This window comes from Mustelus asterias, unplaced genomic scaffold (genome assembly GCF_964213995.1).
Source record: "Mustelus asterias unplaced genomic scaffold, sMusAst1.hap1.1 HAP1_SCAFFOLD_85, whole genome shotgun sequence".
Taxonomy (NCBI): Eukaryota; Metazoa; Chordata; class Chondrichthyes; order Carcharhiniformes; family Triakidae; genus Mustelus; species Mustelus asterias.
The window spans coordinates 752,790-765,469 of record NW_027590139.1 but is presented as its reverse complement, the minus strand read 5'-3'; the positions used below and the strand labels follow the sequence as shown (position 1 = coordinate 765,469).

Below are 12,680 nucleotides of genomic sequence, written 5' to 3'. Positions count from 1 at the left end.
GATTTTAGATTGAAAACGACATTTGGAGGTGATAGTTTTCCTGCATCCTTTGAGTTGGTGAAGGTTGTGGTTTGGCAGGTTCTGTCAGTTCTTGTCCAGTTGTAGATGTATAAAGTCCTTACCATTCATTCCCTCCCTGTTTCATCTCTATCTTTCTCCTCCCATTGAGGCTGAATTCTTGTGTAGATCTGGACGGGTGACAGGTTTCCTGCATTGAAGAACATTAACAAACCATTTGGGTTTTTAATCACAATCCAGCAGCTTCCGGAGTCACGTCTTCCTTGTGCCGGCTCCACAAATTACCAGATTCATTCAGCTCAATTTCACAACCTGCCTTTGTGTTTATCACTGTTTTTTCTCCTCTTTAAATTAATTTGCAGCCTTGAGAAATCCATGAGCCATGTACATATTCAGTGTGAGAGATTGCAACCCCTGAAGGAACTGCTTCTCCACTTTTAGTTACACTTCCGTTCTGCCCCATGCTCCAGTGAAGGAGACTGGGGAGGGCAGAGGATCTTTTCCTGGACCTGTTCTTGGGGCTGGTTAAAACAGTAATTTGTAGTTCAGCAGAGGGTAACTTGGCTGTGGGCTCCTCTTCTGTGGTTTCACAGTAACTTCATTACAGTGTTACTGTCAGCTTTACTTGTGACTAATAAAAATAAACTTTAACTTTCTTGTCCGTGCTCGTGTGGTCCTGGAGAGGGAGCAGACAGTGTCGACTGGAACACTCGATATCTTCCACAACTCAGGGGACAGAGTGTCTCACAAACACTGGAAACAAAGTTCTGGTTCAGTTCAGATGGAAGTTCGATTGGACCACAAGATTTGGGGAAACAAGATTTGAAATAATATTCCATGGAAACTAGATTGTTTGTTGTGAATTTCTGTCCTGTGCTGACAGTGATACCGACTCTGTCAATGTCTTTTACAAGGTCCACACGGGTGATGAATTGCAGATGGGAAATGGAAACCAAACATCACATCATCTGACAGAGTCACTCAATTCATCAGAACCTGAATACCATCGACCTTTAAATGTGGAAGGAGAAATGTTTGTCTGTTCTGGCGGTGGGGAACAATTTCAAACATCAGTGTGACTGGAAAAGCACCGAGACACAGACCTGAGTGAGAGTGAACTGACTGGAAAGAGCTTTAACCAGTTACACAGCCTGAAAGAAACATCACACCATTCACAGCAGAGAACCATAACACCATAAGAATTAGGATCAGAATTAGGCCATTGGACTCATCGAGTCTGCTCCTCCATTCAATGAGATCACGGCTGATCTGATATGACAATCCAATTTTCTGCCTTGTCCCATAACCCTTAATAGCCTTACTTAGAAGCAATACACATGTTGTGTGTGGACAAGGCTTGAACAGACAAGAACACCTGCACCATGGAGAAACCATGGAAATGTGGGGACTGTGGGAAGGGATTCAGTTACCCATCGCTGCTGGAAACGCATCGGCGCAGTCACACTGGGGAGAGACCATTCACCTGCTCCATGTGCGGGAAAGGATTCATTCAGTCATCCCACCTGCTGACCCACCAGCAAGTTCACATTGAAGAGAGGCTTTTTAACCATGCTGACGGTGATCACAACTCTGAAAGCCCTGAGGACCTGGTCACGCACCAATCTATTCACACCGAGAAACAGTTCTGCTGCTCTTACTGTGGGAAGTTATTTAAGCGATCACAGAATCTAATTGAACACAAACGCACTCATACTGGGGAAAGGCCGTTCACCTGCTCTGTGTGTGGGAAGGGATTTACACGATCATCCCACCTCACTACACACCGACTGGTTCACACTGATAACAGACCTTTCAAATGTTCCGAATGTGAGAAGAGTTATAAAACCATAAGTGATCTGCTGATACACCAGCGAGTTCACAATGAGGAGAGGCCATTCAGATGTACAGTGTGTGGGAAGGGATTCACTCTGTTATCCAGCCTCCAGAAACACCAGAGAGTTCACACTGGGGAGAGGTCGTTCACCTGCTCCTTGTGTGGAAAAGGATTCATTTATTTAACCAGCCTCAGATCACACCAACTTGTTCACTCGGATAAGAAACCTTTCAAATGTTCTGAATGTGAGAAGAGCTTTAAGACCTCAAGTATTCTGCTGAGGCACCAACAAGTTCACTCTGGGGAGAGACCGTTCACCTGCTCTGACTGTGGACAGGGATTCACTCGCTCATCCAACCTGCAAACACACCAGCACATTCACACCGGGGAGAAACCGTTCACTTGCTCTGAGTGTGGGAAGGGATTTTCTCACTCATCCCACCTGCTGAGACACCAACATACTCACAATGGAGAGAGACCGTTCACCTTCTCTGAGTGCGAGATGGGATTCACTCAGTCAACCCATCTTCTAACACACCAACAAATTGACAAGTGTCTGGAGGAATTGGATTCTGCTGTTAATCACATCCAGGACTGAACAATGTTCATTCTGAGAGTTGGGGTGTGTTTTTGCTGATGTTAGTGATCGCTATAACTGGGCTGGGGTTTATTACCCTGGATAAATGTCAAATTAACTAATATTGTTTAAGACACAAAGCTGGGACCTTCATTTCTCCAGGATAAGAAAAGATTAATCAATGTCTTGTTACCAATTGCTGCATTTTTGTGGCCTTTTCTCCTTCCTAGTTCTAGATTATTTCAGTTTTCATACCTTGTTACTCTCCTGGACAAGTCCCAGCTCCCCACACCTTCCAGAGTGTCTTTCCTGGCCTTGGAATCCATGGAAGGCATCAGTAACACATCCGCGATCACCAAACACAAATCACAGTTGTTTGCACTGATCCACTTCTTTCCCCAGTCATTCAGGATGGTGATGTTTGTGGAGCTTTCTCTTGTCCACCACCATTCACGACTGGATGTGGGGGGACTGCAGTTCTGATCTGATCCGTTGTTTGTGGGATCGCTTGGCCCTGCCTGGAACATGCTGCTTCTGCTGTTTAGCATGCTTATAGTCTCATGTTCCAGAGTAATCAGGTTGGAATCTCAGTTTTAGGGTGCCCAGTGCTGCTCCTGACTTGTTCTCCAACACTCCATGTTGATCTAGGGGAGGTGATGACTGATGGTATTCTTGCTGAACTATTAATCCAGAAACTCACCTAATGATTTGGGGACCGGGTTTCAAATCCTGCCACATCAGTTGGTGGAAATTGAATTCAATGAAAAAAATCTGGAATTAAGAATTTATTGATGACCATGAAACCATTGTTGATTATCGTAAAAACCCATCTGGTTCACTAATGTCCTTTAGGAAAGGAAATCTGCTGTCCTTACCCGGTCTGGCCTACATGTAACTCCCTCTGAAATGGCCTCGCAAGTCACTCAGTTCAAGGGCAACAAGGACTGGGCCATAAATGCTGGCCATCCAGCAATGCCCATTTCCCATGAAGCAATGAAAAAGAATTTCAAGTTGAGGATTCCCAGGATGACTCACTTGCACTGTCCACCTCTGTGCTGCTCCCTCTACTCAGGTCTGAACTGCTGGTAGGACAGCACATTCTGGCAGGAAGAATAAAAGGGAAGCAGATTATCTAAATGGTGAGAGATTGTAGAGCTCTGAGATGCAGAGGGATCTGAGTGTTCTAGAGATTGAATAAACTGGGATTGTTCTCCCTGGAAAGACGGAGGCTGAGGTGCGACCTGATAGACGTTAATAAAATTATGAGGGGTTTGGATAGGGTGAACAGTTGGGAGCTTTTTCCCAGGGCAGAAATGACAATTACAAGGGGACAGATTTCAGACAAGGGAGAAAGGTTCAGTGGAGATGTTGGGGGAAGGTTTTTTACACAGAGGGTGGTGGGGGCCTAGAATGCACTGCCAAGTGAGGTGGTTGAGGCAGATACCTTAGCGACATTTAAGATTTATCTTGATAAACACATGAACAGACGGGGAATAGAGAGAAATAAGCGGTTGGTCTGGAGAGGACAATGTGATCAGCGTTGGCCGAAGGGCCTGTTCCTGTGCTGTTCTTTGTTCTTTGCATGAATCACAAAAAGCGAGTAAGCAGGTAAAGCAAGTAATTAGGAAAGTTATCATTTGTGAGGGGAATTGATTACATAAATATGGAGATTATGCTTCAGTTACCCAGAGCACCAGTGAGACCACATCTGGAGTACGGTGTACAGTATTGGTCATCTTGTTTAAGCAAGGATGTAAATACATTGGAAGCAGTCGATTGACCAGACTAATGCCAGAAATGTGTGGATTATGGGTAAAGCTTGGACAGGCTAGGTTTGTGTCTGCTGGAGTTTAGAAGAGTAAGATAAATTTGATCGAAACATGGAAGATCCTGAAGGGTCTTGACAGGTTGATGTGGAAAGGATGTTTCCTCTTGTGTGAGAATCTAGAGCTAGAGGTCCCTGTTTAAAAATAAGGGTTCGCACATTTAAAACGGAGATGAGGTGAAATATTTTCTTTCAGAGGGTCGTGAACCTCTGGAACACTCTTCTGAAAAGACAGTAGAAGCAGAGTCTTTGAATATTTTTAAGGCAGATGTAGGTAGATTCTTGGCAAGCAAGTGGGTGATAGATTATTGGGGGTCGGCAGGATGCAGATTTAAGGTTACTATCAGATCAGCCCTGATCTGATTAAATAGTGGAGCAGACTCAAGGGGCCAAATAGCCGAATCCTGCTCCTTGTTCCTGTGAGACATTGGCAGTAAGATATGATTCAAAGTATGACTGTGTCAGCCTGTTGCTTGACTGGACTGTTTGACTGTAGGAATGGTCATGTTTAATAGTTTGTAGCTTAGTTATGGGTAATGATCAAGTAATTGAAGCTTATTAATCAATTAACCTGATGTGATATTCTGCTGAATTGTAATACATTCGTATCGTATTGGGGCGGCACGGTAGCACAGTGGTTAGCACTGCTGCTTCACAGCTCCAGGGTCCCGGGTTCGATTCCCGGCTTGGGTCACTGTCTGTGTGGAGTTTGCGCATTCTCCTCGTGTCTGCGTGGGTTTCCTCCGGGTGCTCCGGTTTCCTCCCACAGTCCAAAGATGTGCGGGTTAGGTTGATTGGCCAGGTTAAAAATTGCCCCTTAGAGTCCTGGGATGCGTAGGTTAGAGGGATTAGCGGGTAAATTAGCGGGTAAAGAAAAGGGAATAGAGGATATGGCCTGGGTGGGATTGTGGTCGGTGCAGACTTGATGGGCCGAATGGCCTCCTTCTGCACTGTAGGGTTTCTATGATTTCTATGATTCTATGATCATGTAACTGGCTTTGTCTGTAACTGCATCCTTATTTGACAAGTGAAATACATCACATGACCCGAGACCGGTGTAAAGCTTCACTTTTATACTTTAATTACAGAGTCCTGTGGATCCCATCAACTCTGGATGAGCTGAGGTCTGGAATTGTTAATTCCTCTGCCATTGACAATAACAGTTATACTTGAGTTAGCGACCATATTGTGTGAAGAAATCAGCTGTGAAGTTTCAAACCTTCAGCACTGTGTCGTAAATTAATGTATCCTTTTAACTTGTAATATCTTAAAAGAAGCAGTCACTTTCCTTCAGACTTTATAACTATCTTTGATTTGAAAAATTAAAGATTTTAGTTCTCCAATCAGTTTTCATAGCGTAGTGGTTATTCTGACTAATTACTTAACATTTATCAATTGAATGTATCATACTGTATTTGTGTTTCCTGCTATCTCACCAGCTACAGTCTGGAACTGTTAATTCCTCAGCCATTGACAACAACAGTTATACTTGAATTAGAGGCCATATTGTGTGAAGAAACCAGCTGTGAAGTTTCAAACCTTCAGCACCGTGTCATAAATTAGTTTAACCTTTTAATATCTTAAAAGAAGCAGTGACTTTCCTTCACACGCTATAACCATCTTTGGTTTGAAAAATTAAAGGTTTCAGTTTAGTTTTCATCACACAGTAGTTATTCTGACTCATTCGTTTTGAACATTTATCAATTGAATGTATCATACTGTATTTGTGTTTCCTGCTATCTCACCTTTTACACACTGATTTGATGCCACTTTGGATTTCAGATCTGAAGTAACTTTGTAATTTCTGTATTAGTTTAAGGCTGTGTGTCACTTTGTGTCCTTTTAATTAACTGTGTTCCAAGCTCTGGCAACCACTACAAAAACCAGCAAGCACTTTCTTTAACCAAAATATACTGATAGTCACCTGCCCCAATGAGAACTCTACAGGATTTCTACACATCAATTAGACATTAGAGACAATGAACCCAAATGTTAACCATTGGGAGTTGACACCATAAACTTGCTTATCTCAAATAAGTGACAAAGAAGATATCTTTAGGCCTCCCATTGGCTCAGTACGAAGCCATAAAATTTAATAAAATGACAGGAAAGGTTATAACGTGGGGCAGACTCCGAAAGTAACTGATACATTAGAGGGCCAGTCAGGAGGTTGCAGGAAATGATCGGTAGATGACCATCACCATGAAGAAACCAATCAGAAACTGATTACACACCACCGACATCAATCAGGAACATCTTTTTTGTGTCCAACCAAATAAACAAAATCAGCTTAACTTCGGGACAACTCAAAAGGGGCAGCTCCCTAAAAGGAGGGGAACCGCCCGAAACAAAAAACAAAGCGGAAAGGAAACTTAAAACATCAAATTAAAATTTGATTAAAGGGGTCAATAATACACCCCAGTCCCTACAGTGCCCAGCGGGCATGGAAGGCTTCAGTGGTGCCCTTGGACACTGCATGCTCCCTTTCCAGGGACACCTGGCCACGAATATAGCTGCACTAGAGGGGGCAGAGAGTCAGGTTGAAGACCCCTTCGATCGCCCTCTGCCTGGACCTGTAGATGGAATTAAATCAATCAGAGACTGATCATGTGAACCAGAGTTCAGGAACACCATTGATCATGTACAAAGGGCTGTGTCCAGAAAAAGTTAATAAGTATCAGCTTTCAGCTGCCTGGTTCACAGCTCAGAGAAGCTGAGAAGGAAGAAGATAGACAACAGTCTATCTGTATTATGTCACCCAGTGGCGGCATGTAGATGAGAAACAGGAGGGGCAAAGGATAAACACTTGGGGGACACCTAGTGCAGGGGCTTTGGAGAGGAAAGAGAGGTTGGAGATGGGGTAGCAGTTGGCAAAGACTGTGGGATTGAGTGTTTTTTTAGGATTGGTGATGACAGTGGATTTGAAAGTGAGAGGGACAGTGTGAGAGAAAAGAGAGAACCGTCAACAATATCACCTAATGTGGGGAAGTTGGATGATCAGCAGTTTAGTGAGAATAGGGTTGATGGAGCACAAGGTGGGTCTCATGGACAAGATGCAGAGGGCATGAAGGGAGATAGGAGAGAAACTGGAGAAAGCTGTAAGTTCTGGGCTTGGGCAAGATGGAACTTTAGACACGGTTTGTCCCGGTGGGCTTGTGGAAGGGAGGGAAGCAGCAGAGGCAGCTGATCAGATTGTCCCAATCTCACAAAGAAGCTCCATGAGCTCCTCACACTTGGAGGTGAGGATGGAAGAGACAGGGGAGCATGAGAACCCTTCAAAAGGAAATAACATATGTTAAAGGAGTTAAAAGATTAAACACTGTTAACACAAAGCTAATTTATTGAAATTATTTGTGAATTCGCTGGTGTCTCAGCAGGTTGGATGACTGAGTGAATCTCTTCCCACACTTGGGGCAGGTGAACGGCCTTTCCCTGGTGTGAACTCGCTGGTGTGTCAGCAGGGGGGATGACTGAGTGAATCCCTTCCCACACTGGGAGCAGGTGAATGGCCTCTCCCCAGTGTGAACTCGCTGATGTACAGTGAGGTCAGATGATGTCTTGAACCCAGTGTCACAGTGAGAGCACCTGAATGGTTTCTCGTCAGTGTGAACACGTTGATGGCGCATCAGTTCCCCAGAACTTTTAAAACACTTCTCACAGTCTGGGCATTTAAAAGGTCTCTCCTCAGTGTGAACTCGTTGATGGTGGAGCAGTTGCCGGGAACTTTTGTAGCACTTCCTGCAGTCTGGGCACTGAAATGGTCTCTTCTCATTGTGAACACTCTGGTGATTCAGCAGAGTGGATAATTGAGTGAATCCCTTCCCACACTCAGAACAGGTGAAAGGTCTCTCCCCAGTGTGAATTCGCTGGTGTGTCCGCAGGTTAGATGACCGACTGAACCCATTCCCACACACGGAGCAGGTGAATGGCCTCTCCCCGGTGTGAGTACGCTGGTGCTCAGTGAGTTGAGATGATTGTTTGAACCCAGTCCCACATTGAGAGCATCTGAATGGCCTCTCGTCACTGTGAGCACGTTGATGGAGTATCAGGTCCCGGGAACTTTTATAGCACTTCCCACAGACTGGACATTTAAATGGTCTCTCGTCAGTGTGAACCCGCTGGTGCGCCATCAAGTCAGAGGACCGAGCGAATCCTTTCCCACACTCTGAGCAAGTGAATGGTCTCTTCCCAGTGTGAACTCGCTGGTGTCTCAGCAGGTTGCCTGACTGAGCGAATCCCTTCCCACAGTCGGAACAATTGAAAGGTCTCTCTCCAGTGTGAACTCGCTGGTGTTGCAGCAGGCTGGATGAGCGAGAGAATCCCTTCCCACACTTGGAGCAAGTGAATGACCTCTCCCCAGTGTGTCTGGGCCGATGAGTTTCCAGTTCACATGGAGATCTGAATCCCTCCCCACATTCCCACTGTTTCTCCCCACTGTGAACAGTGCTTTTTCCTTCCATGTTCAAAACTCACAAATATTCAGCTGACAATAAATTGGGTGACTCCATCTGATCCTGATGGGATGTTTGGTTTGAGTTTTCTGATTGGAAATCCTCCGCTTCAGATAATCTGAAATTGATTTTAAACAGAAAAAAGGGGATGAGAAAGAACTCACAAAAGGCAGGTTGTGAAATTGAGCTGAATTAATCTGGTTATTTATGGGGCTGGCACAAGGAAAAAGTGACCATGAAACCTGTTTGATCCTTTGTCAGAAGTGAAATGGTCACTAATGTCCTTCAGGGAAAAAAGCCGGCCTCTGGTCTGAGTCTACACAAGGTCCTGGCCTCTGCAACAACACAAGAAATAGGAGCAGGAGGAGGCCATTCAGCCTGTCGAAGCTGCTCTGCCTTTCAACCACATGTCATCATCATATTGAATGATGTAGCACCCTGGGCCAGAGAAATCTATGTTACAAGAGAGACAGAGAGAGAGACAGAGAGAAAGTAGCAAGAGACAGGGGCAAATGGGAGGCATTCTCTCGACCTAGAACTGAACCACAATCTCATAATCCCTCAACCTCCACCACCTGGATGGACCAGGGCAGCAAGAGTATGTGGACACCATCACCTGCAACTTCCCCTCCAAGCTACATAGCATCCGAACTTGTCTGACATCCAAGGTTGGATGAGCAGAAATGTCCCCCATTTAAAGATTAAAGTTTAAGCGAAAGTTTATTTATTAGTCACAAGTAAGGCTTTCATGAACGCTACAATGAAGTTACTGTGAAATTCCCCGAGTCGCCACACTCCGGCGCCTGTTTGGGTAGTTAACTAACACGTCTTTCAGACTGTGGGAGGAAACCGGAGAACTCAGAGGAAACCCACGCAGGCACGGGGGAGAACATGCAAGCTCCACGCAGACAGACAGTGACCCAAGCCGGGAATCGAACCCGGGTCCCTGACGCTGTGAGGTGGCAGTGCTAACCACTGTGCCACCCATGGCACATATATTGACGAATGCTGATCTACAAACAAATGCTCACTGAAATACAATGCTTCATTTTAAGATGCACCAAGATTGTAAATTTCTTATCCTTGTTTTCCTCCATGGTTGCAATCATCCCAATCTCTGTAATCTCCTCCAGGCCCACACCCTCCGAGATCTTTGCACTCATCTAATTTTGACCACTTGAGCATTCCTGATTTTAATCGTTCCATCATTACTGATTTTGCCTATTTCAGAAGCTCTGGAATTTCCTCCTTAAACCTCTCTGATTCGCCACCTCACTTTTCTCAGTTAAGATTCTCTTTAAAACCTAATATCTCGTCATGTGGCTCAATGTCAATTGTTATTTCATAACATTTCTCTGAAATGTCTTTAAAAGTTTAATTCTATTCATGCACAATATAAATACAAATAATGGTGACTGCCCTGGATATATATCATTGTTCTGCCTCATCAGTAAGAAACTGGAAGTGACAGAGTGAAGCAGGCGAATAGAGATTCTCACTTGGAGATAATCAAAATTGTTGCCCCCAACAAAGGTGGCGGCGATGGACACATTCTGCTGCTCCTGCCCCGAACAAAGATGGAGCCGCGCATGCGCTCTTCTGCTAATGCCTGGATAAAGATAGCGGCCGCTGAGCCCAGCTCTGTGAGAAAGCTGCGGCCCCTGCTGCAGGGAGGGGGCAACGGTTCGCGGGAAACGGTGGGATATTTTTCCGTATTTGCGGTTCATGTAACGTGTTTACGTTACGTATCCAGTCACTCACCTGATCCGTGGTTCCCTTCGTCTCGCCATTCTCTCCGTTACGGATGGCAGATCCAAGGAACAAAAGCTTGTCTCCGTCGCCATTAACTAGACTGCGCATGCTTCACTCACAGCCAAGCCCCGCCCCCTCATTCACTCTGATTGGTTGGAGGGCCAGCTTATTCACACTGAGGAGAACATAGAACATAGAACATAGAAAAGCGACAGCACAAACAGGCCCTTCGGCCCACAAGTTGCGCCGAACAATTTCCTTACCTTCTAGGCTCATCTATAACCCTCTATCTTACTAACCTCCATGAACCTATCCAAAAGTCTCTTAAAAGACTCAATCGAATCCGCTTCCACCACCACTACCAGCAGCCGATTCCACGCACCCACCACTCTCTGAGTGAAAAACTTACCCCTAACATCTCCTCTGTACCGACTCCCCAGCACCCTAAACCTGTGGCCTCTCGTGACAACCATTTCAGCCCTGGGTAAAAGCCTCTGAGAATCCACTCTATCAATACCTCTCAACATCTTATATACCTCTAAGTGGTCACCTCTCATCCTTCGCCTCTCCAAGGAGAATAGACCTAGCTCTCTCAACCTATCCTCATCAGGCATACCACTTAATCCCAGCAACATCCTCGTAAATCTCCTCTGCACCCGTTCTATGGCTTCCACATCCTTTCTGTAATGAGGCGACCAGAACTGGGCACAGTACTCCAGGTGGGGTCTGACCAGGATCCTATACAGCTGCAGCATTATCTCCCGATTTCTGAACTCAAAGAACAAAGAAAAAAGAACAGTACAGCACAGGAAAGAGACCCGAGAAGACTGCATTCACTGTGGAAAGAGGTTCAGGTCCTCAGCCAACCTCACTGCGCACCAGTGAATTCACACTGGGGAGAAGCCGTACACCTGCTCCGTGTGTGGGGAGGAATTTGCCCAGTTATCCAGCCTCCAGTACCACCAGGAAGTTCACACTCAGGAGAGGCCATTCAACTGCAGTGCCTGTGGGAAGAATTTCAGATCTTCATCCAACCTCATTGAACACCAGCGAGCTCACACTGGGGAGAGGCCATTTATCTGCTCTATATGTGGGAAGGGATTCACAAAGTCCTCCAACTTGATGGTACACCAGTGAATTCATACCGGGGATAGGCCATTTATCTGCTGTGTGTGGGGGAAGGGATTCACGGAGGCAGCTAAAGAGCGGAGACATCAGCGAGTTCAAAAGTGACTGAAGGGATTGAATTCTGCTGTTGTTAGTGCTGCTGTTTATCACATTCAGGATTGATAATCTGACAATATCTGATTTGATTTTGCTGATGTTAACAAACCCTGTGGCTGGAGTTCAATATTCTGGAAATGTCACTGATTTTCGGGGCTGCAATGTCCCTTTTTAAACGCACATTCTGTGATCTTTCTCCTAAATTCAAGAATTCAGGAACTGGTTTACAATAAAATTATAAACTTTTACTTCAATCCTAAATTGATACAAAATCCAGAAGTCAATGTTTAAAAGGGTCCATTAATTAACATCTCCAATTAGAAAGTGTTGATTAATCCTTGCTGACAATTACTGATTTACACGTTCTTCACAGTGACATTCCCATTCTGAAATGAAATTATCAAGGAAAATTGAACAAAATAGTGAAATATTTTACAGACACATCAATTAAAACTTTAACAATCAACATTGATATTGATGCAACTGGAAAGTCGCTGAGTTCAATAATTTCTGACACAGCAGCAGCAACATTTGGTAAAGGTGGAACACACAACAAACCAAAAGAGAAAATGCTGGAAAATGTCAGCAGGTCTGGCAGCATCTGTAAGGAGAGAAAAGAGCTGACGTTTCGGGTCCAGATGACCCCACACACAACAAAGACTGGTTTGAGATCCATTCAGCAGAGATGACGTGTCATTGAAGCAAAAAGCAAAGTCTACTTGATGGTACAACATAAACCCAACAGCTGGAACACTGTGTCACTTGAAAATAGCCAGGAAAAATGTGTAAAAACAGCGCGATACTGTGCCAATAATCACTGGACCAGCTGATATCAAGAAATTCAAAAACTGACAATGCTGAAAAATCTCGGCCGGTCTGATAGCTTCTGTGGAGAGAGAATAGAGCCAACGTTTCCAGCCTGGATGACCCAGCTAGAAGAGAAGTGAACAATTGGTATTGAATCTAAAATGCTGCCAGCTGCTGCGCTGAGAAAAATGA

The 12,680-nt window shown here is 44.8% G+C and overlaps 1 protein-coding gene across 1 annotated transcript in view; it reads right to left on the bottom strand.

The window, feature by feature from the left end:
* Positions 1-7,601: 7,601 nt before the first annotated feature.
* Positions 7,602-12,680, bottom strand: part of LOC144483989 (uncharacterized) — an 80,539-nt gene continuing 75,460 nt past the window's right edge. The window contains exon 6 of the mRNA XM_078202565.1: positions 7,602-8,456. Within this exon, the coding sequence (XP_078058691.1) occupies positions 7,602-8,456 (855 nt within the window). The remainder of the gene's footprint in view (positions 8,457-12,680) is intronic.